This window comes from Galeopterus variegatus, unplaced genomic scaffold (assembly GCF_000696425.1).
Source record: "Galeopterus variegatus unplaced genomic scaffold, G_variegatus-3.0.2 Scaffold5909, whole genome shotgun sequence".
Lineage (NCBI taxonomy): Eukaryota > Metazoa > Chordata > Mammalia > Dermoptera > Cynocephalidae > Galeopterus > Galeopterus variegatus.
The window spans coordinates 63,065-89,470 of NW_007732020.1; the positions used below are offsets into that span (position 1 = coordinate 63,065).

At 36.8% G+C, this 26,406-nt stretch overlaps 1 protein-coding gene across 1 annotated transcript in view; it reads left to right on the plus strand.

Moving 5' to 3' along the window:
• The window catches only part of BLOC1S5 (biogenesis of lysosomal organelles complex-1, subunit 5, muted), a gene marked incomplete at its 5' end in the record, with an annotated part of 40,995 nt that extends 14,835 nt beyond the window's left edge, over positions 1–26,160 (plus strand). The window contains 3 exons of the mRNA XM_008590178.1: positions 5,663–5,792; positions 13,946–14,004; positions 24,636–26,160. Of these exons, the coding sequence (XP_008588400.1) occupies positions 5,663–5,792; positions 13,946–14,004; positions 24,636–24,815 (369 nt within the window). The remainder of the gene's footprint in view (positions 1–5,662; positions 5,793–13,945; positions 14,005–24,635) is intronic.
• Between the last annotated feature and the right edge of the window lie 246 nt (positions 26,161–26,406).

Sequence of the window (26,406 nt, forward strand, 5' to 3'; positions counted from 1 at the left end):
GGGAAGCGCGGCGGCGCTCCCGCCCGAGGGTTCAGATCCCACATACAGACCGGCTCCCGCTCACTGGCTGAGCGAGGCGCGGGGGCAACACCGAGGGTTGCGATCCCGTTGCCGGTCCCCGGTCCGGTACGGGGGCAACACTGAGGGTTGCGATCCGTTGCCGGACACAGAAAAAGACAAAAGACAAAAAAAAAAAAAAAAGAAAATCACACTAGGTTAGAGTGCAGTGCTGTAACACCAAGGTCGTGGGTTCAGATCCTCGCACCAGCCAGCCACAAGAAAAAAAACAAAAATACAGAAGCAAGGAAAGAATGATATAAGTAAAAATCAGAAAAAATCAGAAATGATTGGATAAAATAAAAATAGAAAAAATAAAAGGTAAAGTGAGAGAATTCAGGAAAAAGAAATGTTAAAAATTATTTCAGAAGTGAAAACTAAACTAGAACTAAAATAAACTAAACTAAACTACAAGAGTAAACGAACAAAATGGATAGTCCTCAAGTGAAAACTGAAAATAGAAAGGTTTAAAATTGAAAAGACTTGGCTAAAGAGATAAAAAAGATTCAAGAGATAGGAGTGATTATTGATAAGTATCGATGATCCAATATATGTGTGATGATGAGCCCCCAGAGAAGAAAACCAAAATTCAAAAAGATTTTACTGAAATAAACGTACTATTGAAATTATATTGGACACACTACTTTTAAGGAAAATTAACCCAGAACAACCAACACTGAGACATTTTCCAATAAATCTATTGAACTTTATAGAAAAAGAATCCTTTTGGCACCCAGGCAAAATGAATAAGTCCATTATAAAGGGAGGAAAAGCCAATGTTAACAGATTTATCTGTCTTATGCTGAAAGATAAAGTAACAGCCAGGGATTTTATATCTAGCCAAACTGACCCTCAGGTATAGGAACCATAGACTCACTATTAGGGTCGTGCATGGACTCTCGGAATATTGTTCAAATGAGCCTTTCCTGAGGAATGGAATATAGAACAGAATGAGCTTCAGATAACCAAAATGATTGGAGAGGCTTCCTAACAGCAGTTGGTAAGCATTCAGTATATACTTATAAAACTAACAGTGGGTTATAAGAGAGGCAGTGTGTCATGCAGAGACTCTGTGTTGTGACAGTGCAGATATAGTACAGCTATCAGAAAATGGAAGGAAATGGGGAGGGTGTATGAAAGGTAGGATGTCTGCACTGGTTGCCTTATAAATATTAACCAGGAGTAAAATTGAATCCTAAGGGATAGGGTAAAGCTAGAAAATATTATCACCTAATATTAATATTGTTTATAGTTGGGAAGCAGTAGACAATAGCTAAAAAAATTGAAGGTATTATATACAAGGGTATTATATAAAGTTTTGGTATAAACATAACCATGAGAACAAAAATGCCAAGTTTTCTAAATACTGAAAGATATATCAAAAAGAGAACAAATAGACCATATGACCACATAGAGAAAGATTATGTACATTGTGTGTGTGTGTGTGTGTTTATGAATTTGACTTATGAAGTGAAATAAGAATCATGTTTCTGTGTAAGAAGGAAGTAATTAAAATATTATATATGTACTCTTACACATATATGTGTGACAGAGTTTGGATGTGTTGTCTCCACCAAAACTCATGTGGAAATGTGATCCCCAATGTGGCAGTGTTGGGAGCTGTTTGAGTCATGGGGGCGGATCCCTCATGAATGGATTAATGCTCTCCCTGGAGGAGGAGGCGCAGTGAGTAAGTTCTCACTCTATTAGTTCCCACGAGAGCTGGTTGTTTAAAAAGATCCTGGCACCTCCCCTCGCTCTCTCTTGCTGCCTCTCACCCTGTGATCTGCTTGTACCTGATGGCTGCCTACTGCTTTCTGCCATGAGTAGATGCAGCCTGAGGCCCAGGCCAGATGCAGCTGTCCCAGAATTGTAAGGCAAATAAACCTCTGTTGTTTATAAATTACCCAGTTTCAGGTATGTATTCTGTTACAGCAACACAAAAACGGACTAATACAATGTGTATATACAATATTATATATATATATATATATATAATATTATATATATATATATGTTTACAAATGTGTATGTATATATGCACATACATATGTATGTGGACGTATATCCTTATACTTAAAACAGTGGTTGGATAAACTTTTTAAAATAGTTGCCTAAAGAGAGTGTTGGAGGGAATAGGGTAGAAAGGATAGAGACAGAAGCTAGACTTCTGTGAATATATTTTATTATGCAGATGTAGTTTGGGACTCATGTAAATATTTTACATAATTTAAAAGAAAATTTGACTTTAAAGAGCAATCCATAAAAGTCAAGTAAAATGTAAAGAAGCAAACCTGTGTTTCTAGGTGGTGACATTGCTACTCAAAGTGAAATTGTTCCAAAACTTTAGAACAAAGTGATTTGACTCTACATTCCTAATGGAATATACTTCCAAAACAAAAGCTTAAAAAAAAAAAAGCACCTTAAACTGTTTTTAGTAATCATTTTGTTGATGCTAGCATTGGTGTTATTTGATTGAATCAGTAATAAAGCAAATAAGTAATTATGTCGGCGTTTTCAGAACTGGAAGGAACAGATAAGGCAGAGGAAGTAATTAAAAATTATGTAGTTCTGAATTTGTCTATCAGTATGAATTCAAGATGTATCTTTCCTTTTTAAAAAAATACTTATTTCCTAGCCTTGTCCCCTGAAAGTTTAGAAATAATGACCTCTCCAGTAGCAGTGAGCAATCCTAGTGCTGTGTATAAATTCCATTTCTAAATTCCAAAGGTGGTTGGAGACATGCTGATTCCAAGTCCAGAGCAGGAGATGGACAGGATGAGTCTGGAGCATCAGGTCATACCAGAAAGCAAAGAAGCTACTAAAGAATACTAGAGTTTTGTCTGAAGCTTTCCAGAGCCGACTTGAATCGGCTACCAATGGACAAAGCTAGGACAGTCTGAGTACCAATGAGATATACTGTAATGGACTGAAAATTTTAAAATATGTTTAAATCTGTGAGTCATAGGGTTGTGTACAAACAAAAACTTTCTTATCACCTTTAGGGAATACTGGGGAACCAACTCATTATTTTTAAAACTGGTAAGAGGAAATACAAGTGTTTTATTTTGCCTTTCATGTTTGAACATTCCTCAGAATAAGCAAATAGTTGATGAGAGGCAGTTTCTCTTCATAGAGGTCTTCCTGCTAATAAATGAAGAGGATATGCTGCCAGCAGCCTGTTGAGAGTACACAGCTCATCTCAGAAACATTCTTGCAAACAAAAAAAAAAAACGCTGAATCTGATCAAGGCTTTAGTTCTAACTACTAATTTGCAGGAAAGAGAAGAGACAAAGGAGTATGTTAAATTACACCACAGGGATTCATTTAGCAAAAAACAGACTGGGAAACTGTGCAGAACAAATGACTCACTTTTTTTTTTCCAACATATTACAAGGAGAAAAGGGATAGAGGGGAAATCTGTCTCTTACAAAGGACTTAAGAAATGTATTAACTAATTGCAGTGTATGAATGAATCTTTTTGGCTCAAACAAACTGGAGGATAAAAAGGAACATTTACAGAACATTTGAGGAACTGTGTGCACTACCTTGATATTTAATGATATTAAAGAATTATTGTTGACTTTGCATGTATGTGAGAGAAAGAAAAGTGGTCTTATTATATCTTTTTTTAATGAGGAGTCTTTGTCTTTTAAAGATATATGTTGAGATATTTCAGTTTGAATGATGCACTATGTAGGATTTGCTTCAAAATAATCCAGGGGGATGTATGGAGTGTTATAGAGGGAACAAAATCAGTCATGAGTTGAGAATTGTTGAAGCTGGTGATGAGTACCTAAGGATATGTTATTACTCTCAATTTTTGTATAAGTTTTTAATTTTTTTATTATGCAAAAATTAGAAAAAGTAAGAAACTGGCCACAGCTGCTCCATAAGAATGGCTCAAAACAAAACAAATATTGCAGTAACATAACTAATATATTATTTTCTTACAATCAAGTTTACTACCCTTATTTTTTTTAGTAAGTTTTTAGTTTTGTGTTAATTTTAGATTTGCAGAAAAAATTGGAAAGACAGTACAGAGAGTTGCCATAAACCCCTCCCCAATCTCTCATTATTAACGTCTTATATTACCATGCTGCATTTGTAAAAACTAAGAAACCGACACTGGTACATTACTGTTAATGAAACACCAGACTATTTGAATTTCACCAGTTTTTCCATTACAGTCCTCTTTCTGTTCTGGGAACAAATCCAGGGTAACACATTACATTTAATTATCATGTCTCTCTAGTCTTTGGTCTGTGACAGTTTCTCAGTCTTTTTTTTTTTCATGACCTTGAGTACTGGCCAGGTATCCTGTAGAATGTCCCCCAAACTGGGTTTGTTGATGTTTTTCTCATGATTAGACTTTGGTTATGGGTTTGGGAGAAGAATACCATAGAGTGCCTTTCTTGTCACATTACATCAGGGCACATGCTATCAACATGATTTCACTGATGACATGAACCTTTATTGATTGGTTGAGATAGCATTCGCTAGTTTTCTCCAGTATAAAGTTAATATTTTCCCCTTTCTCTATTCTATTCTTTGGATGCAAGTCACTAAGCCCACCCTCCAGTTGGGTGTGGTGGGTGGTTAAGCTCTACTTGCTGGATCGGGATGTGTTGGCAGGTTCCCAAGACCACCCCAGGTTCACTGATTCACTAGAAGAGCTCACAGGACTCAGCATATGGTCATACTAATAGCTAAGCTTTATAATGGCAAAAGGATACAGAGTAAGATCAGCAGAAGGTGCTTGGGAAGAAGTCTGGAGGAAGCCAGGTGAAAGCTTCCAAGGGTCCTCTCCCAGTTAAGCACAGAATGTGCTTAATTCCCCCAGCGACAAGTTATGACAGCACGTGTAAAGCGTAATCTACCAGGGAAGCTTGCCAGATCCTAGGAGGCCAGGGTTTTTATTAGGGGCTGGGCAAGCAGGCATCCTCTGCCTAGCATGTACTAAAACTCCAGACTTCCAAAAGGAAGGAGATGTTCAGCATTAACCACAGTGTTGGTGCAGTTTAGGCACAGTGAACCACTTTTATGATTTACAGATCGTTTTATATCAGTGTAGGGAACTGTTTACTGGTCAAATTTCTCGCCCCTCATCCTGGACCAACTTTGTAAGCAGGACTTTCTGAGAATAGCAGTTTCATTCCTTCAATGTTAGTTCTTTTCTGTATAGGGAAGTGTCAACATATCATTACTTTTACCACCTATTTTTATTTTGAAAAGAAAAAAATCAGATAAAATACAGTGCGTAATATTAGAAGTTATATGATGTAAGAGTGACAAAATGAAATTTTAAGATCAGATCAAAGGTGTCATTTCTTCCTAATGAAATATATAGCAATCTAGACCTTTTTTACTGTTCTTTTAGTGTTTCTCTTAAAAATATTACTCATATTGCAACTTTTAGGAGCATTTCATAATTTTTAAAAATGCCTCTAGGTTGTGACCTCATTTATTGCCAAATAGTTAGAAGACTGTATAAATTTTAGTAATAACTAATAACATAACAACCAAAACCTGGGTGGAAATCCAAGAAAGTAATTACTAAGATTTAAGACATAGTATGTGCTAGTCATTTACTTTCTTTTAATAGGAAAAACGTGGTCTTCGAGAAATGCGAGTTCTTGAAAACTTGAAGAATGTGATCCATGAAACAAATGAACATACTCTTCCCAAATGTAGAGAAACAATGCAGGACTACTTAAACCAAGTTCTCCAGAGATGTAAGACAGTGATTTTTTTATATTGCCTTTTATTTCAAATGAATGCTATGCCAAAATGTATTTTCTTGAGTATTATGGTGGAAAATGGAGAGAGAGAATGCTTAACCGGGACATGTGAGATGGAAGCCCAGTCACAGAGAAAGTGGTTGTCTGTGGTTAATGTTTTGCCATTGAAGTTAAGAGCGTTAATCTCCAAAGTGAGTTATGTGCATCTGTGGTCCAGTATGTGAGAAAATTGAAACTTTTTTTACCTTTTAAAAAATTTATAAGAAAAAGTTTGATAACCAGGAATTAGGAAGATGTGAAAAGCTTTTTTTCCAATAGGATACTAGAGGTTTTAGCATTTTTCAAAAAGTAATCCTTTCATAAATGTTTGTATTTTATCACTTTTTTTTCATTAAGCAAAATATTTTAATGTGGAGAAATATTTGATGAAAAAGAATATTTTCTTTAATATCAAACCATAACATAAAATAAAAGTTTTATTAGTAATTGATTTTAAAATTAGTGATATATCAGATACTCAGGCTTCTCTTCAGGTCTGTGTTGACAACACTAAGCTTGTCTAAGGAGGGATAATGCTGGTAAATAATGATGGATTACTGAAGTGCAAAATGGAAAGATATCTTTGTGGGAAGAAAAAAAAGAAAACAAAACTGACCTGTAATAAAATGGCCTGTGAAAGAAAGCAGCAGAGAGACCTTGGTTAATAATTGAGTTAAACAAGTCTTTGTGTGCAAGTCCAAATTAATGGCCTTGGGTACTTTAATGCTAAAAGGAGGCTGGGAAGGATAAATCTCCCAAGATCACATTTGGTTGCTTTGGGTGGAACGGCAAAAGTCTCCAACTAACTTTAGGTTTCTGCATGTTACTACAAACATGCCCTTGTTTGTTGACACTGTCCAGTCCTAACCCATGACTAGCATTGTAGATTATATGGTAAAAGGAAAGCTCTAGTTATTACTAACAAGAATGCTTATGTACGCATTTGAGATGTGCTGGTAACTCTCCTTTTTCACACTTTGAATATATAAAAGTAAATTGTGTAAAACTCAGTAAAAACTATGAACAGCTATTTTGACTTGTTTCATTCTTGGTCTCAAGTTATTTCTAATATAAGGACTAGCTTCTTAAAAGTACAGCCTTCCTAGCAAAATAGAAAAGTATTACTGGTAATTTGGAGTCCAGAGTATAAATATTTTTTCTTGAATGGAAGAATTAAAACACACAAAATAAAGGTTCTAACGTCTTTGGGATACTTTGGATATTATTGTTAGCTTTAAGAACCAGACAATGGCTTTGGAGCTGTTTTCCTGCTAAAAGCAGGAAAAGCTTCTTCAGTAGGACACAAAATAAAGGTTCTAACGTCTTTGGGATACTTTGGATATTATTGTTAGCTTTAGGAACCAGACAATGGCTTTGGAGCTGTTTTCCTGCTAAAAGCAGGAAAAGCTTCTTCAGTAGGCTCCAACATGAGTATTTTCTTATACCTATTATGCTGAGCATCACAGGTGTGATGGAGATAATCATCTTCCTTTAAAGCTGATGTAGTTTAAAAAATGAGCCTGGGCCCAGCTGCTGTTCCTGGAGAATTTCATGTTTAAAAACTTGATGTTTTAAATCATCTTTTGAATTATTTTCACTACTAATTGATCAGGGAGTTGTGCAAAATCATGCAAGCAAGTTTATATATGGAATATATTTTGATCTAAATAGTGCATTACAAGACTAGTGATGAGCCGAGTTTCATTTTGTGCCTGTTAGTGCACAAAACCACAGAACTACATTTATCTCTTCATACTCATGTTGGAGACTGTGCTAGGCGTGCAGTCAGCTGTGCCTCTCGGAACTCTGTAGATGTGGCTTTTATGCCACATCTGACGTTGTGCACAAAACTGACAGACTGTGAAGCAGGAAGGTGGGGATATCTAGAATTGTCCGAGTGGAGACCTATTATCGAATACCCAGCTTGGAACTGTTTCTGCTTTTGGCTGCATAGTCACCTGCTTTGCAAAGTGTCCTGGGATTGAGTGAGTAGAGGCTTTAGAACTAAAACTCACCTGTGGTTCCTTAAAAACCACAAGAAGTAAATTAGAACACTATGAAGGTACATGCCATAAAGTAACTTGTCATCAAGATACAGCCTTTATGTTTTCCTGATCCTGAAGACACCAGTGGTGTCCGTGTTCTATTAATTATCTAACAGACTTGAAAATTTAACCAAATTTGATGTCAGGAGATCTTGCCTTAGTATCCTGGACCCAGTCCTTGAGTTTAGAGAGTAAGGAAGACAAACAGCCTCTAGGTTATTCCTCATTCGAATAAACTCACATGGCCGTCGTAAAAAAAATTCTCTCCCTCCCCATCTGTTTTTAAAAAATTCTCTCCCTCCCCATCTCATTATTTAAAAACAAGAGGATATGTGTTTTTTAAGTAATAAGAAAAAAGGAAATAAGAAAAAAATAAAGAAATTTTAAAAAGAAAAGAAAGCGATTAATCATAATAAATAACTACCTAAAAATAACCACTGCTTTTTAGCTTTGGTGAATATCATTCCAGACATCTTTGTGTATGTCCAAATAGAAAGATGGATGGAGGGATGATAGCTGGTTGAGTAGATGGGGGTGGGGGAGAAAGATATGAGAGGAAGAAAAGCATTTGATATGAATGGGATTATACAATTTTTTTTTCCTTTTTATTTTTGGTGGCTGGCCAGTTCAGGGATCTGAACCCTTAACCTTGGTGTTACAACACTGTGCTCTAACCAACTGAGCTAACCGGCCAGCCCTCTGTATCATACAATTTTAAAATTAAACTACTAATTTTTAATTTTATTTTAATTTGACAGAACAAAAATTTAAGTAAAATGGAAGGCAATACCTTAAAAGAAGTGTTTTTTACTATATAAGATAGTAGTTATTAAAAGTTCATTCTAAGATAAATATAGAAAAAATTAGATTTTGTAGTCATGTTGTTATTGTTTCTGTTTGTTAGTATTATGTTTCTGTTGTCAGTAACATTAATCAGTGCCTTGCCCTGAGAGATGGAGGGGTTAAGACTTTTATCCCCTTCTTGTCTCTCTTCCCCTGCCCTCTCACTTGTGAGTTTAACTTTGTCAGGGTTTACAATATTTGCTTTCTGTTCTTCAGTTACAGTTTTGCCGATTGTTTAATCTTAGACTACTCCTTTCTGTTTCCGATTTATTTATTACACCTGTAATGATATTATAGTTCTCAGTTTGTTTTCTTAGCTCTGCAATCTCATTTTTCATTTTATTCTGTATTTTATCAACACACATGATCTTTTATTAAACTCATACTGTTATTTTGTATTGCAAAGGACCTATGGAAATTTTGTTAGGTTTTCTTTCAGAATGGGTGTTTTGTCTGTCTTATCTGTCTCTCATATATTATGTTCCTTTCTTTCTTCCCCTTTCCCATCTGTTTGTCTATAAATTAAAGCATGTCAGAGTTCTAAGAGTTTTATCAGCTTATTTTCTTTTTGTAACTTTGGCTTTGAAGGGATAGTTTTGTTAGGGTGGGATTAGTTTTTTACCAGAATCTGTTCCTATTCTTGGCCACCACTTTTCAAAGTTTATAATATTTTTCTATTTAGTAAGTGACGAATTTTTTATCTTTTTAAAAAACTTTTTATGTATGTTGTGAGCTATTTAGGAAACTTTTGTCTGGTTTTGCTTCACTCTGCCATCTTTACCTAGAAATCTTTAAGAACTCACTATGATTTAAAATACTAATTTTTTATAATACTTTACTAGTTAGAATTTTCACCTGTATTCTTTTCATTTGACTATTATAACCCAGTAAAATATATATGTATCCATCTTCCCCACTCTATAGTTGAGGAAACTGGAATTTATAGTGATTTTACACTCATGGCTCTAATAATAATTGGTGGAACTGTCATGCAAACCTAGTTATTCTGACCTCAGATTCAACTTTAGGATGTTACTTCTGTATGCTCTTGGAAAGGTGATGAGAAAAGCCCACCCTTTCTTCTGGGATATCACCTTCTCTTGGTTTTTCTCCTACAACACAGGCTCCTCCTCAGTTTTTGTTAGTTTCCACTCACCTCCTTGCCTTTTGACATTGGGGTGCCCCAAGGTTTGATTATGGGACTGCTTTTCTGTCCAAACTTACTTGCCTGGTGATTTCATATAGAATCACAGCTTTAAGTATGTATATGTCAGTTATTAATTCCACATTTGTGTTTTCAGCTTGGACCACTTCTTTGAATTCCAGACATTAATATTAAGTTTCGTAGTCCACTTAGATGTCTAATAAGCATCCCAGTGTAACATGTCCGGAAAAAACTTCACTTCTTTCCTCAATTTTGCTTTTATCTCATTCTGTCCCATCACCTAGTTACTCAAGCCGAAAAACCTGAACCCCCATCTCTTTCTCTCTCTCTCCTGCTTTCTCCCCATCTCCCCTGGTTCTTTCCTCAGTTTTGCTTTTATCTCATTCTGTCCCATCACCTAGTTACTCAGGCCGAAAAACCTGAACCCCCATCTCTTTCTCTCTCTCTCCTGCTTTCTCCCCATCTCCCCTGCCTCCTCCTTTTATTCCTCCTTCCTCTCTCCCCTTCCCTCCGTTGCCTCCCCTTTCCTCTCTTCTATTGTTTTCTCTCCTCCCTCTCTTCCTTTCTTCCTCCTCTCTCTCTTCTTCTCCTTCCCTCTCCTCACATGTAGTTTATTAGCACATCATTTTGGTTCAACTTTGTGAATATAACCAGAATCTGACCACCCTTACCACTTCACCAACTGCTGCCACCCTGGTTTAAGCCGCTGTCATCTCACCTGGATTGCTCTAGTAGCTGCATAACTCATCTCTTTGCTGCGTCTCTTTCCTCCCTATGGTCTATTCTCCACGTAGGAGTCTAAATGATCCTTTTATGTAACTTAGCTCTTGTCATGACTATGCTCAGAACCCCTTCATCTTGCTTAGATTAAAAGCCAAAGTCCTCATAATGGCCTGGAAGTTAGCCGTGATAGCCCCCACTCTGAGTTTTATTTCCTACCATTTTCTTTTCCCTCATTTCATTCTCACTGTCCTGGCCTCCTGCCTCTTTCTCTCATGCGCCAAGCACACTCCCACCTCAGGGCCTTTCCCCTTATGGACCCCTTGGAGCACTCTCTCTCAGGTGTCCCTACACTCATTCCTGTAGACTTCTGCTCACATGTTGACCATGAGGCTGCCTTTGGCCACAATGTAACCTTCGTCTTCCCTTCACTCTGGCACTCCCTGGGCACCCTGCCTTACTTTGTTTTTCTTCATAGCATCCATCTCTGACCTGACATGCTAAAAATAAATTTTGATTTATACATGAGGGTACTTTGAAGAATTCATGGAAAGATTTTTCAATTCTATTTTTCTACCAATTTTCTGAAGTATCCTCATGTCTTCCCAACTAAAGTATAAGTTCCATAAAGTCAAGGCCTCTGTTTTGTTCACTGCCGTATCCCAGGCACCTAGAATAGTGCCTGGCATTTTGTAGCCACTCAGTAGTTATGTGTTCATTGAAATGAATCAATGAGCATTCAGCCAGTGTCTGCTCCTAATGCCAAACCGAAATTATTTTCTTGTGTGCATATTTGAGGTTTACACATAGGCACCATGGATTTGTTTCTCTTTTATGTGAGGAAAACTAGCACATTGTTAACTGTATGTGGCACAGCACTCTGTGTTAATCTCCTTGAACAATCTTTTGGGTAAGTGAAAAGCATTTGATAAATTCTTGACTTTTTTTGAGTCAGTATAGTCTAAAACACTGAGACAAAAGGAGAATTTGCTTCATACTGAATGAGATATAACCAATAAGTGATGTGGAAGTGATGAGAAGGTTTGGAGAGATGGGTCTTTTTCACTTGGCGTCATTAATTGTGAAGAAAGGGAATGTTTGGTGTCGTCAGGTGATTATCTTAGATTTTAGAAAAGCAAATTTTATGAACTTGGTAGGTAATAAACCTTTTATATTGTGTGACTAAAGAGTTAAGTGAATTACTTCAAAGGAACTGGAATTTCTAAAATTGGTTGTTCTGTTTAAACATAAAGACAGTCCTGGTAAGGAACAAAAGTGTGCCTCTGTCAGATTTAATTTCTAAAAGATGTAACAAATGACAGAATAAGTGGCATAGTCTGTGACTCTTCTTTTAGATTAAGCTCACAATGATCTGAAAATGATGTGAAGCACCTAAAGACCACAAAATGGCTTTTTAAGTTATGTTCACAGAACCAGCGGAGAAAAAAAAAAACCAGGAAATGATAGAACTACTGCTTTGGAAAGATGATGTAATATGCTCCAGAAAGAAGGCAGATCTAATCAACTCCTATTTTGTTTTGTTTTCATCTTTTAGAAGAAAACAATGATTGGGAACCTAATTTTTAGTACTTAAATATTATCTTTGATATAACCAAAATTAATGGTTACTGATAAAAACATGACTTTTTGAAAACAAAATCCTTATTTCCACAGGGAGAGACCTAACATTTTTCTGAAAGAGAAATAACTGTCCCTGCCCTGTTATGAAACTTGTGACCTAGTTGGTGCCTGGTTGGGGTGGGGTGGGAAGGCATAGTTGTAAAACAATTAGATAAACCTCAAGTATTCATAAGCAAATGCAAGATAAAGTGGTAGGATACACACATACCTGATGAAGGAATTTCAAATAAGGGAGAACCCTTACAGGGACAGGACTAATCTCTGGGCAGGCTTTATGAAGGCAGTAAACCCTGAACTGGGCTTTTGAAACAAGTGAAAACATTTTAATTAGAAGAAAGAAATAGAAGAGAGTACTTTCAGTAGAGATAGTACAGTAAGTAGAATAATAGTAAATAACATTTCTTAACTGCTGACTGTGTGTGAAGAACTACTCTAATTGGTTTTTATTAGTAGTACTTAAATTATTTATTTTAAAGCATAGTATCTACTGTGATATCTCATTTGATTCTCATGTCAGTTTTGAAGTTCTGTTATTAGTTGTTAATGCTCATTATACAAATGAGGAAGTAAGGTACTTAGAGATTAGGAGCAGCAACAAGAGCAGTGCCTGGTGCATAGCAGATTCTCAGTAAATATTTGACGAATGAATGGATAAGCGAGCAGACATGCCCAGGATCAGTCACACCACTGAGTGCTCAAGCCTAGATTTGACTGACCAAGTCTGACTCTTAGCCTGCACACTAAATGTTTTTATTTGGATGAAGTAAGTGAGAACATTTGTGGACAGAAGTAAAATGGATCTGGTAGATGAAAAGGTATGAGTTAACTGAAGAATTAAAACTGTGCTTTCACTGATGAAATAATAAAAGAGGCAGTAAATTGTTGAGGGTAAGACGCAAGTCTTTAGAGTCAAAGAGATCTGATTTGAAATTCTATTTCATGTGCTTATTAGTTGTGTGACCTACTTGAGTGACAGCTTCACCTCTGTGCCTCAGTTTTGTCATCTGTAAAATGGAAAAGTGACCATTTTCTAATAGGAAGGTGGGATTAAGATGAACAATACATGTAAAGTTCTTGGAAGCACAGTGTTGACATACGGTAAATACTTGGTAGATAACTGCAGTAATTATTGCTAGCAATTTTGGCTCTTAAGAAAGGAAACTTAATGAAAAAGGTCCAGAGAAAATTGAATCTTGCAGTGGCAGCCAAGATGAAGAAGACAAGACAGCAGAGGCAAGAAGAATAGTAGAAAGTTGTTAAAGAATCTAGATGCCAAGTACTGCCTACAAGAGAATAGTAGTATGAATGAGAAAAAAGGGAGGGGGGCAGGTAGTGAATCAAAGCGATGAAGTAAAAAACATTATCAATCAGATGGTAATGAAAAATTTGTCAGCCGTTTTTTATCTTTTTAAAGAATTCTGAGGATGTTTTTGACAACTTGTCGTTGGAGTTAGTACTCAAATGCTCTTTGGCTTGCAGCTCAAAGCTCAAGAATGGTGGTTTTTCTAATTATGACATCCTGAATATACTGGCAAAACTTATTTTTCCCTTCTAGCCACTCCACCACCACCAAAATAAAGTTTTTTGCACAGTTTTTGGGGATCTCAAACAATCCAACATTGTTTTTTCCCTCCAGGTAAGTCTCTCCTTGAACAAGGGCTGCTGATTGTAACTCCTTGTCCGTTTCGTTTCAGTGCAAGCAGCTAATGACTCAGTCTGTAGACTCCAGCAGAGGGAACAGGAGCGAAAAAAGGTAAAAGTATATCATTTGGATAATGTGACATATAACTAACTCCTTGGCATTTATTATCATCATATGATTAGGAGTTGCTTTTGATCAGAAAATTCTCTGAATGGATTTTCCTTTATGCAGTGATTTTAAAAGATTTAAAAATAGCTAATTCATTGAATATGTGTTGAGGAGGTGTGGTCATGTGGTCACACCATCAATATTTTTAATTCATATTGCAGACCACTTTTTTTCCTTTTCAATATTTCCATCTTTTCCCTGAAAGTGGTATTTGTCTCATGGAGGAGAGAGAAAATAGGACTTTTACATGGAACAACAAACACCCACCAAGTTGGAAATATAAATCTTTCCTTTGAGCCTGAAGCATTGAGCATATATGTATATTTCTTCTAGAGAAGGAAGCATTCATGCCTTCAGATGGGTTATTTAATGAATAGTCATTGGAGTATGTGAATCACTTGCTGGGCAATGCTTTGCTTATTTGAATTATATCTTAACTAAATTCAGATGTGGAAAAACAGCATAAGAATTTAAGTTCCTGTGATAATTTGGTGTTTTCACTTGCCGTTTTCATAAAGTATTTTTGTAACTTATTCATTGCCCCAAACTAATAAAGATACATCTTACATTTATTAGGAAATGTTGAAAATACTCAGTCTGAAAATAGACCTTTTGTGCATGTGTGTTTATCAACAAGTGTTACTATCTCCGTTTCTCCGGAATGTGTTGTGGTTAATCCACAATAATAGTTCAGATTTGTCACCATATAAAAAATATGTAATGAACTTCCCAGAGTTTCAGTTTCTATACCTCTGCTCAACTCTAGATGTTGATATAAAATTTGAAAATTCAGCAATTTGATGATAAGCCTTACTGAAAGGACTTGACGTTTAAGACAGGTGGGAAGGTTGCCCACGGGTAGTAGGATTTCAGCAGGCCAGGTCAAAGCAGAGCTGTTGATGAGCACATGGAGGGGGTGGCAGGGCAGAACCACAGTCAGGAAAGTTTATGTTGGGAGCCGGTTCTTGCTCAGTGTGCAGAGTGCTGTGAAGGCAGGCATGGGCCTTAAGTGGGCTGTGCAAGGCTGGACAGATATTTTTTTAATTCTCTACTTTGTTCGGTGCCACCAGGATAAAAGATTTTAATTTAAGTTTAATGGCAATTTCTACACTCAAGGAGCTAAAAGTCCAGGAGTCCCAAACCACTAAAACTAATGTAATATAGGATAAAGTAAGAGCTGTGGTCAAGTTACACAGAACTGTATGGTATCTTAACCAAAGGAGTATTTTATTGGGAAGATGGTGGCATTCAAGCCCAGCCTTGCTCAGTAAGTAAGAATTCAGTTGCTAAAAGATGTGAAGAAAGATATATATAGTGTGTGCAAAGACAAAAGATGTGAGAAGTCAGTAGTCTCATGGAGCTGGTATGTAGAGTATCTAAATGGATGTTTCTTGTTGGGGGCACCAAGAGCATTTTCTGATCTTGAGAAGCAGAATTACTTAATCAGATAGAACACTGGCTCTACATTTTAACATATGTAATTCTCCTGGTTTTCAAAATAAAAATTAAGAAGTATTTTGTGCTGCATATTGCCTCTCTGACATGTTGCAAAATGATTTAAGCAGATTCAAGGGCGTGTGGACTCACACATTAGTTGGTCCGTCTTTCTAAGACTTTGTCAAAGCAGTTATAATTCTAAGAAACATCAATCCTTGTCATTCTTGAAGAGAATGATCCTAAAATTAAATTATAACCGGCATAGTTCCTCTTGTCACTTTGAACTATTTTCACGTTTGGTGTATTTAGCTGTTGCTATGGGTTAAATGTAGCCCCCAAAAGTTCATGTATTGGAAACTTGACCCCCATTGTAACAATGTTTAGAGGGTGGGAATTCCAATTATGGTATTTGAATGGTGGGACCTTTGAGAGGTGATTGGATCATGAGGAATGTGCCCTCCCGAATGGATTAATCCATTTATGGTGTAATGAGTTATTGCAGGTGTGGTTCTGGTGGCTTTAAAAGGAGAGTGAGTGAGGTTAGCTGGCTTGCCCCTGCTATTTCTTGTCATGTGATTCCCTGTGTCACCATGGGACCCTGTAGAGTACTCCCACACGGAAGAAGGCCCTCACCAGATGCACCCCCTGGACTGTGGACTTCCCAGCCTCCAAAACTGTAAGAAGTAAATCGTTTCTTTATAAGTTACCTAGTTTCAGATATTCTGTTATAAGCAACAGAAAACAGACTAATATAGCATATATTTGGTAGGAAAGTGACCAGATTGTATAAAAAATAGCTGGTTTCTTCTATTTCTGGTAGTTTGTTCCTTTTATTAGCTAACTGTATGCCCTTAGGCAAGTCTCTGAGCTTCAAGCTCCTCATCTACAAAATAAGTACCTGATAGATTGATGGGGTAAGTGTATTATGCAATTTATGTGAAACAACATTGCAAATTGTATATCACTATCCAAATGTAAGGTGGCATTTCTCCTGCCAGCTCACTTTGTTTAAGATGCATGCGATCACTGTGTGGATAAAAGCCTGACTGTAGTCTGAGTTGGTAAAGCACCTAAGAAGCCAACCCATTCATGGTTTTCCAAATTAAAGGGTACTGATGCATGGTTTTAAAAAAATAATAAGAATATTTTAGTATTAAGTGTATTTTTATAGGTAGTATGTCTGAGAATGTTAGTAAACTAATTTTTATGGAGTACATATTAAAAGTTAGTATTTTAGAATATACTGAAATGTGTTTCACCAAGAATTGGTATGGAGTCCATGAAACCTACATTCGTAAGCAGCCACTCTGATTTTCTCTTCTCAAGATAATTTAATAAAATTAATCAGCTTAAAGTCATAAAAAGATGTGTTTCTCAGACAGCTCAGAGAAAAGTAAAAATTCTTTACATTCTTACTGGGACAACCAGCTTTTTGTTTTAAATATTTCTTATTTTTAGTGTTTATCTAATTCGCAGAACATATGAAATATGAATCTTTAAGGGTTTTTTTTTTCCTACTTGCATATCTAGCTTTTTCTGAAACTTTGACATGGCAGAGTATATATAAGTATATATATAAGTATATATACCATACAGGTATATGTAAGTCATAAAGGTAAAGTTTAATTTCTCATCTAGCAAATATGTGTGCAAAGCAAAATTGACCACTAGCTGCATTTTACAACCTAATGTTAATTGTTGCCTTTGGTTATACTGTTGGCTACATTTTGTATATTTGAATGGCTCCTAGAACAAAGAAAGATGGGAGTAGTAATGGAATAAAATAGACTATTGCCATTAATCTTTAATTCTTTTATGTTAAGACAATTTGTGGAATTCTGTGGGAAGTAAATCGATAAACGTCATTCATCCAAATCACATTTCCCACAATTGATATTTAAAAGTACATTCAGAAGAACAATAAATGCACATTCCCCAGTTATTTGACTATGTCTTAAAAACTACCACTAATACAAAGTTGCATTTTGGGCGCTAGCAATAAGAGTAGTGAAATGAAAATAAAATTGGCTTATAAAATTCACTGGCTCTTAAAAATATTCCAAGAAGGGAGATGAGGTGGTTAATAATATCTGTTAATAATTTAAACTTAGGTTCATATACAATCATCAACTTTCGAAGCCATGTTCAACCAGATTAGAGATAATAATAAAGTAAATGTGAATTTATGTATCTTTTTCATAAATATCTATTAGATTTAGTTATGCCTCTTTATAATTTTTTTTCATGAGAGCAATGAGATCACGTCTTATACATTGTTCTTGATAGAGTTTGAAAATGCACAGTAACATACCATTACGTACTATTCTATTGAAAATCATTTTTGACAATTGTTATACTGATACTTCTTATCAAAATAAATAATTTTTCCAATGTCTTCATAAGGCATATGTAAAATTAGTGGCATTTGTATTATTGACACATGTTCCAAAAGAACTTTAAGACCTTAGTTAAATTTAGAATTTTCCCTTAGACCAGGGCTTCTCAACCTCAGCACTTTTGACATTTTGGACTAGATAATTCTTTATTGTGGTTGCTGTCCTGTGCCTTCTCCTCTATCCACTAGTTGCAGTAGCACCTCCCCGTGAGCCATGTTATGATAACAAAACATCTTCTGGGAGAGAGGAATGTCAAAATTGCCACCCACCGCCTGCCCATCTCCCCCAGCTTGAGTCACTGACTTAAACTAATATGTGCAAAAATGTGTTTTATTCCATAGTTCATTTATAGTGGGGCTAGCTGGTTAGCTCAGTTGATTAGAGCACAGTGTTATAACACCAAGGTCAAGGGTTCGGATCCCCATACTCTCCAATAGTCAAAAAAAAAAAAATTGGAGAGTTCATTTACAGACTTAGTTCTAAGTGTAGTTTAGCTTCAGGATTGGTTTCTATTTAAATTTATTTCTAATGAGATGTACAAGAGTACTTCAAAAAGTTCATGGAAAAATAGAATTAAAAGGTAATATGAATCTTTCCATGAGTTTTTTGAAGTACCCTTGTATATATAAGCCAGTTTACTATTACTATTTCTTTCTCTGTTGTAACTTAATTTATACATTTTACTAAGTAGAAAGAGACAACACCATTACAGCTAATTACTTTAGTGCACACTTGTAGCTCATTAATAAACTTTCTCTTCATTTTCTTTTAAAGTTGGCATTTTCTGAGTTTATCTTTAAAAGAAAACAAATGCACCCATATGTTTAAGAATGTAATAAGAACCCTCTGACACTTGATTTTAAAAAAAATTTTAAATCGTGATAAAATACATGTTATATAAAATTTACCTTCTTAACCATTTTTAAACATATATTTCAGTGGCATTACATACATTCACATTGTTGTGCAACCATCACCACCATCCATCCACAGAACTCTTTCATCTTGCAAAACTGAAACTCTATATCCATTAAACAGTAATTCCCCATTCCCTTCTCTCCCCACCCCTGGCAACCACCATTCTACCTTCTGTCTCTATGAATTTGACTACTCCAGGTACATCATATAAGTGGAATCATACAGTATTTATCATTTCATGACTGGTTTATTCATTGGGTATGTCCTCAAGGTCATTCATATTGTAGCACGTGTCAGAATTTCCTTCCTTTTAATGCTGAGTAATATCCCACTGTATGTATACACCACATTTTGTGTATCTGTTCATTTGTTGACGGACACTTGGGTTGCTTCTTCCTTTTGGCTCTTGTGAACAGCACTGCTGTGAACATGGGTGTACAATGTCTGTTCAAGTCCCTGCTTTTAATTCTTTTGAGTATATACCCAGTAGTAGAATTTCTGGATCAAATGGTAATTGCATGTTCATGTTTTTGAGGAATCTCCTTACTGTTCCATATTACCAAGTTTATCACAAAGCTGGGGTTTTTAATCTTCATTAAACACAGCGCTTTTAGAACTTTAACTACTTTGAATGGAAATCTTGAAAAATAATATCCCATACTTTTTTCTAAAATGTACTAAATATTACAGGTTAATTCTGTGTATGAATTAGGCATTATTGAGAGTATCAAATTTTATATTATGGTGAATATGACGATGTCCTCAGGCAATTGAGAGAGAAAGCAAGAAGGAGAGGGGTGAGGGAGAGGGAGATTGTGTTGTGTTTCTTCTATACAAAATGCCCTCAGATACTGGGTGTTTTAAGTTTTTATATCTGCCTCCTCCTTTGCCATAATACTGATGCCTATCATTTCTTCTTGTCTCATTTATCAGCCTTTTTCTAATTTGTGATTTTTAATGTGGTTTAGTCTTGGAAACCAATTAACTAAACTGGTGAAAATTTCATGTAATGTGTCAAAAGGTACGGAATCAGAAGATCTTTTCATGAATACTGCAATATTTGTAAGTGGACTTCATGTGGTATCTTTTTTTTTGAATGGCTTCAAGTCTTACTGCATAGTTCTCAACTAAATGTCAGGTGGATGTTATTTCCAGGTAGCTCAGTTTTATTTATATGTGAAGACTACAGTATTGTCAATACATGAATGTATATGTGTCCTTTCTTTTTTCTTTACTAATTGTTGTGAAGAATGCATAGCAATTATTCTTAAAGGAGGGAGATTAAGAAAAGACAATGCAGAGTGACTTCAAGAACTTCTTGATGAGAAAGCAAGACTAGATTTCACTGGGGCTGAGGAATTGTCAGCTTTCATTTTATTTTCACATGAACTGTGAGGCTAGGAGGCAATAAGCCTGATGTGAAAATGCAACTTGATTGAATGTATCTTTAGTCATAGTATTCTGAAACTACAAAATAGCAATACTGACTTTTGGGAGACTTCTGGTCAAGATGGTGGAATAGACAGTCCCCAGCATCACTCTTTCCCACACATCAACTAATTTACAACTATTAAAAAGCAACAACAGCCAAGCTGAGGCCGCTAGAGCTCAGGGGAAGAGGAGGAGAGACCTATGGAGTGCATGAAGGCCAGAGAAGCCACGATGAAAGAAAGAAAAAAACCTTACTGACCATTTCAAGCCCCAGCTGCTTCCAGGTTGGAGCTGCTGAGTGCACAGAGCAGGAATTGGCAAAAGCTGCAGCTGTGCCCTTTGGATGAAGTTGCATGGAGGGAGCAGGGGAGAAGAGGGCCTTGGTGGTCCCCAGGCCAACAAGACCACTGACAAAGTTCCCATGGACCCACATAGGAGCAAGGAGCCACAATAAGTGAAAGAAAGGAGCCACTTAAAGGCCAGTGAGTCATCGCAAGGGACCAGCATACAGCGTGTCCCATGGGAAGTGTTTGCAGCACGGGTGGTGGGGGAGACGCGCCCACTGGGACACAGCAAGGACAGCTGATCTGCCCCCCAATCAGCATAGGACCACTGAGAGGAAACTGGTCAGGAATATAGAATTGCATGGGGTGCAGTTTGATGAAACGACTCAGGCCCAAACCAGTGTTTCTACACAACCCAGGTGCATTGGATTTCACTAAACCCGGAAGTCCTTTAAAGTCAGCCATTAAAACCTGAGCTACACAAAAAGTCTTCCCCAGGGAATCAACAGCAAAGCAGCAATTTAGCTCAACCACAGAGCTCAAGTACTGGTCCTCACAGGAAGTTCCCCCACTTTAGAAGTAAGCAAAGAACAACAAATTAGTTCCAGTGCAGAGTTTAAGTGGTGAGAACAGCAAATAATACAACACAGAGCTGAAAGAAAAAACCAAATACCCACAGACCAGAGACAAAGTTTGATATTAACTAGTAAAGGTCTCATTTCACCAAAGAACACCTACAGTAACACCCAGAAGGACCAGAAGTCCCCTGGGCTACCAAGCCAGAAAGAGGGGACAACTAGGCACGCCTCCAGCACCATGGGTCCCGCCTGGGTTCCTGAGGTATGGAGCCAGGGACCAGACCCTTTGCCCACAAGCAGGGACACTGCCAGTGCCATGGGACCCACCCGGCATCTGGAGGTATGGAGCTGGGACCAGATCATGCACCCCACAACCAGGCACACCACCAGCACCAAGGGGCCCGCCCAGGATCTGGGGTTATGGAGCTGGGGACCAGACCCCCCCACACACACCCACAACCAGGCACACCACCAGCATCACAGAGCCTTCCTGGGGTCCTGAGGCATGGAGTTGAGGACCAGACCCCCTGCCCACAACCAGGCACACAGCCGTCGCTACCATCAACTAGGTAAAGAGGCACACAGCCATCACCACCATCAGCTAGGCATGCCAGAAACATCACTTCCGTGTGGGTGGCCCACCACAGCCACCACAATAACCACAACTGCCGCAAAAGCAGCTAGATGCCACAACCACCGTGCAGATGGTCTGCCAGCCAGTGGAGTGCATTGGCACAAGAAGAGTCACCAGCAGAGACCAAAGAAAAGAAGAAGTCTCTCTCCACAAAACTCATTCCAGAGTGACAGAAGAAGCACCTGCTCTACGATAATATTGGGGGACCTGAACACACCTCAGCATTGGACAGATCATCTAAGCAACAAATCAACAGAGTAACCATTACTCTTTCAGAAGGAGAGAAGAAATCTAGGGTTATCAGAGGTGGGAGGGGGGAGGGAGAGGGGGATGGGGAGAGATTGGACAAGGGACATAAAGAATAAGTATGATTTGTAACAATATGTATGCTAGTAATATTGATTTCAACATATGTCAACGTTGAACCTGAAAAATATGTATAATCACTTATGATTCAATAAAAATTTTAAAAATAAGAAATACTGACTTTTGGCAGTATCTTAGAGTCTTTTCTTATAGTCAAATGGTTCAGAGTGGATACATCAAGGAGGACTGAGTTAAATATAGAAATGGGAGGAGAAGACTATTGCTTTTTTTGAAGCTGTCTGTTGTTTCAATTTTTATAAGAACCTATTGCTAAAATTAAAGAACAAAAACTTAAATGGCAAGGGGTTAAAAAGTGGAGTGATCTGCCTTCTAGATGCTTTGCTTGTGATTTGTATAATAATATTTACCTTGTTTTAAGCACCTCAGGCACTGAGTAGGAACTTCACATGTATTGCCTCTAGTCTTCATAAATATTATTAATGAATGTAAAGTGTTATTTTCCTCATTTTAAAGTCAAAGAAACATTAATTTGCTCAGCATCATGTACTGGGTGACAGGTGAGCCAGAATTTGAAGCAAGGTTTATATGCCTTCCAAGCCTGCATTTTTTTTCCACTGGGCTGCACTGGATAAAGTGCTGTCTGGTGGGAAGGGGAGCCTGGGCTGTTGCCTTGTGGTCCAAATCATAGGGTCAGCCAAGCCAATTGTGGCTTTTTAATTTAAAATAAATGAATAAATAACATCTGAGCATGCATGTTTAATATCCTCTGTATTTATTAAAAATAAAGCTAAAGCAAGATATTTTGATAAAGTTTATATGCACTTTTTTCCTTTTTTTAGTTTGACTATGGCTTTTCTCTTAGACTAACAGTTTTTGCAAAAGTTCAATCAAAGTAGTTTAATAAACTCTTCATACTTTATCTTTTGGAGAGTTACAGTCTATAAGGCTGAAAAGTTGAGAAGTAATGTGTTAAATTTGGTTTAACTTGTTTCCCAAATTTATTGGATGAGCAAACCCTCCCTAATCCTCTCTCCCCACCACTGTAATGCCTGTTTAGATCCCGAGGGTCTATGGCACATATTTTAGGGGGGGATGTTTGACAGTAACCCAGACTTCAGACTCACTTCAACATCTTTTCACTTGAAATTTTGGTGCTGAGGAATGTCAGATCAGCTCAGCAGTTAAGTTCTCACAATAGCTGTTTTTTTCCTTGGGGAAGAGACTTTTAGCTACCGATGTAACACTTCCACTGGAATGATCTGATTTGCACTCTATGACAGAAAAGACATAGGTTTGGGTGGCAGAAAGACCTAAGTTTGAATCTACAACCCAGCTGTTAGTTGAGTGACCATGGAGAAGTATGCCTTAATTTCTTTGTCTGTAAGATGAGAATAGTGTAATCTTATAAGAGGGGTTTTTAGAAGTAGATAAGCCTTGCAAAGCAAGTAGCAGAAATTTGTATTTCATAGGTAGTTAGAGTATGTTGGTTTACCCAGCCCTTTGTCCTACTTGTCATCATGACCCAGATGAGAGAAAATAGAAGGGCAAGGATATGATGGACAGCCTGAAAGCAACGGTTTCCATCTTTTTCCTGGCTGCTAGCATCTGAGTTACCAGTATGTGAGTTCACCATGCGCCCCTTTTTCGTTAGAGCTCTGGAATCAATACACCGTAAGTAGTAATGACTTCAGGTGCCCTGTGGGTTTTTATGGTTTGCATCTGTCACAGTTTTTGTTTGTTTGTTTGTTTGTTTGTTTGTTAAATAGGACTTAGTCTGTATCAAAATTTAACTTTTAAAGACATGCACGTAGAATATTTGAGGCAGAGATATGAAATTATTTCTTCATACTCTCTTTTTCTATTTAGCTCTTTATCAAACATGTTCTCAGATAACAATTGAAATTATATTTTGGAGGGAGAAAACTAAATTTATGTCTTTTTTATTTATAAAGTGTTTCATCTGTATTGTTGTGGTGCTCAAAAGAAAAAAGATCTTTCATTCTTATATAGAAATACCAAGAAACATCTCATGAAGAACTTAGTATTTCACACAGATGTTTTAGGTGTTGATTTGCTTCGAGAACTTGAAATGAACCAAAGGAGATTTCTTGAGTTCTCTTCCAGTGACTAATAATCTATAATCCTTTTTAATGCATCTAAAAAATGTTTTATGTAAGACAGACGTTTAAATTTCTTAAAATGATTGTTTTAGCATATATTCTTTAAAACTGATTAAAAATATATGCAGTTAAATAGAATTTGAAATAGGAGAAATAGAGGTATTAAAAATTATTTAGATTGTGTTTGATTTTGTCATTTAAAGATATTAAACACTTTTGAAATTTCAGAAATGTGAGTATCCATGTTCAAGTGATAGTAAGAAAAGCCGTGTTTCTGATGTGTCATGTTCTTGTTAGACATTAAAACTGTAATGCAGTTTTATCACTGTGACTTGCCAGCTGATTGTTATAGTAACCAAATATTGAGATAAAGTTATGTTTGTCCCTTTTGCATATAGAAATAATTGTCTGGAAAAATGTCATGTGACTTTCAAATTTTCTTTTCTCAGATTCATAATGACCATTTAATTGCTAGTGAGAAACAGCATATACTCCAGTGGGAAGATTTCATGAAAGAACAACCCAACAAGCGGGCTGAAGTGGATGAAGAGCACAGAAAAGCCATGGAGAGGCTTAAAGAACAGTATGCTGAGATGGAGAAGGACCTAGCGAAATTTTCAACCTTTTAAGAACTTGAATCACAACAATGACTAATGAGAAAACATCGACTTCTCCCCTAAAAAATATTCCCACCAAACCATTTAGCTTCTGTTAGGAGCTTAGCAATGTATTCAATAGCACTCTTATATCAGAAGAAAGAAACTTCTGCTGCAGTCCATGGTAAATGTTTCATAGACGAGTGCTCATCTTTCCAGCATTAGGTGCCTATATGTGATTATTTGAATGGGGAGGAGAAGAATGAAAAATAGGATAAATACACTCTTTCTTCGTCAGAATTGATCATCTTTTCCACTGATCAGCTCAGAGATTTTTAAGTATAAACTTCTTAGTGAAAAGATAATTTAATTCATTCTTATTCAGGGTTAATATTAGTTTATTATTGTGGCTTAAAAGGCAGGTATAAAAGCTGCCCATCATAGCCTCCCTAGCTACTGGAAGAATGTGCAAAGTGTTATTCCATGTGTAATATAGACAAAAAACAGCTGTCAGAGCCGATATTTAAGAAAGGTGAGAGTGAAAACATTGTCTCTACTATAGCGAAGATGGCCGTGTTGGTCTTTGAACTGCGTACTGGGAATGGCTGCGATTTTGTAGTGCAGCATAATGCCGTGTGCTTCACTGGGTGACAAGACACGTGTGTTAAGTTTTGTGGCCTTCCAGCACTTATTATTTTCAGCTTTTAAAACACGCTTAGAAGAAAAGCTTACCAAAAATGTATTTTTACTTTTAGCCTTTCCAAGAACCGTAATCTTGCCCATAGTTTTTACCTCATTTCTGTCTCTTTTGCTGTGGGTAAGCTTTATAAGATAAATAATGTCTGTGCATGTTTCAACTGTTTAATGAGTAATCAGCGAAATCTGCCAAGGAGTCCCTCTGGAACCATATAAAGATTCTGGCTCTGAATGAACCAGAAGTGTGTGCCCACATGGCAAATGATCCATGTTAATGTAAATCCTTTTTAGTGTTAACGTCTGTTCTCATAAGCAGGTGTATTATGATGAAACATGTACCAATTCTGTCATCACTGTGATCTTTAAAAATCTGCATTTAACAATCTAGTTGAAGAACTAAGTTGATTTTTTATTTGCCGTAAACCAAGCAAAAATAAATGTAATAGTTTCAAGAGATTTATGGTAAATGAATTTAGAGTATGGGTAAATCTCTTCAGATATTTTTTATTGCTCTCCAGTAAGGAAAAGCACAAGAAAGAAAATATCCAACTCTCTTGTTATCTCAGTGTTGCAACTCCAGAAAATTGACAATGCTTGCCTGTGTGAATTTATGGCTTACTGTCAAAGCTTCATTCTTGGCTGCATGTTGAAAATGTGATTAAAGTTAATAGAGGAGATGAAATAAGTATTTGAGATTTCTTTCAATAACACTGAACTACTGCCAGCTTTCTCTGTCTGCTACTGTAGGCTTGACAGGTTCATCAATCATCCTCTGGTACCTGGACTAAAAAGAGCACTTGCTGACACTAAGGCATGCTGGAATTTTCTTAATTCTCTTTCAGTGGATGGAAACATCCGCCTTGGCCGTACAGCAGCTCCAGAAAACTACTTCTAAAAATATCCTACACATGAAAAGGGAGGGGAGCTT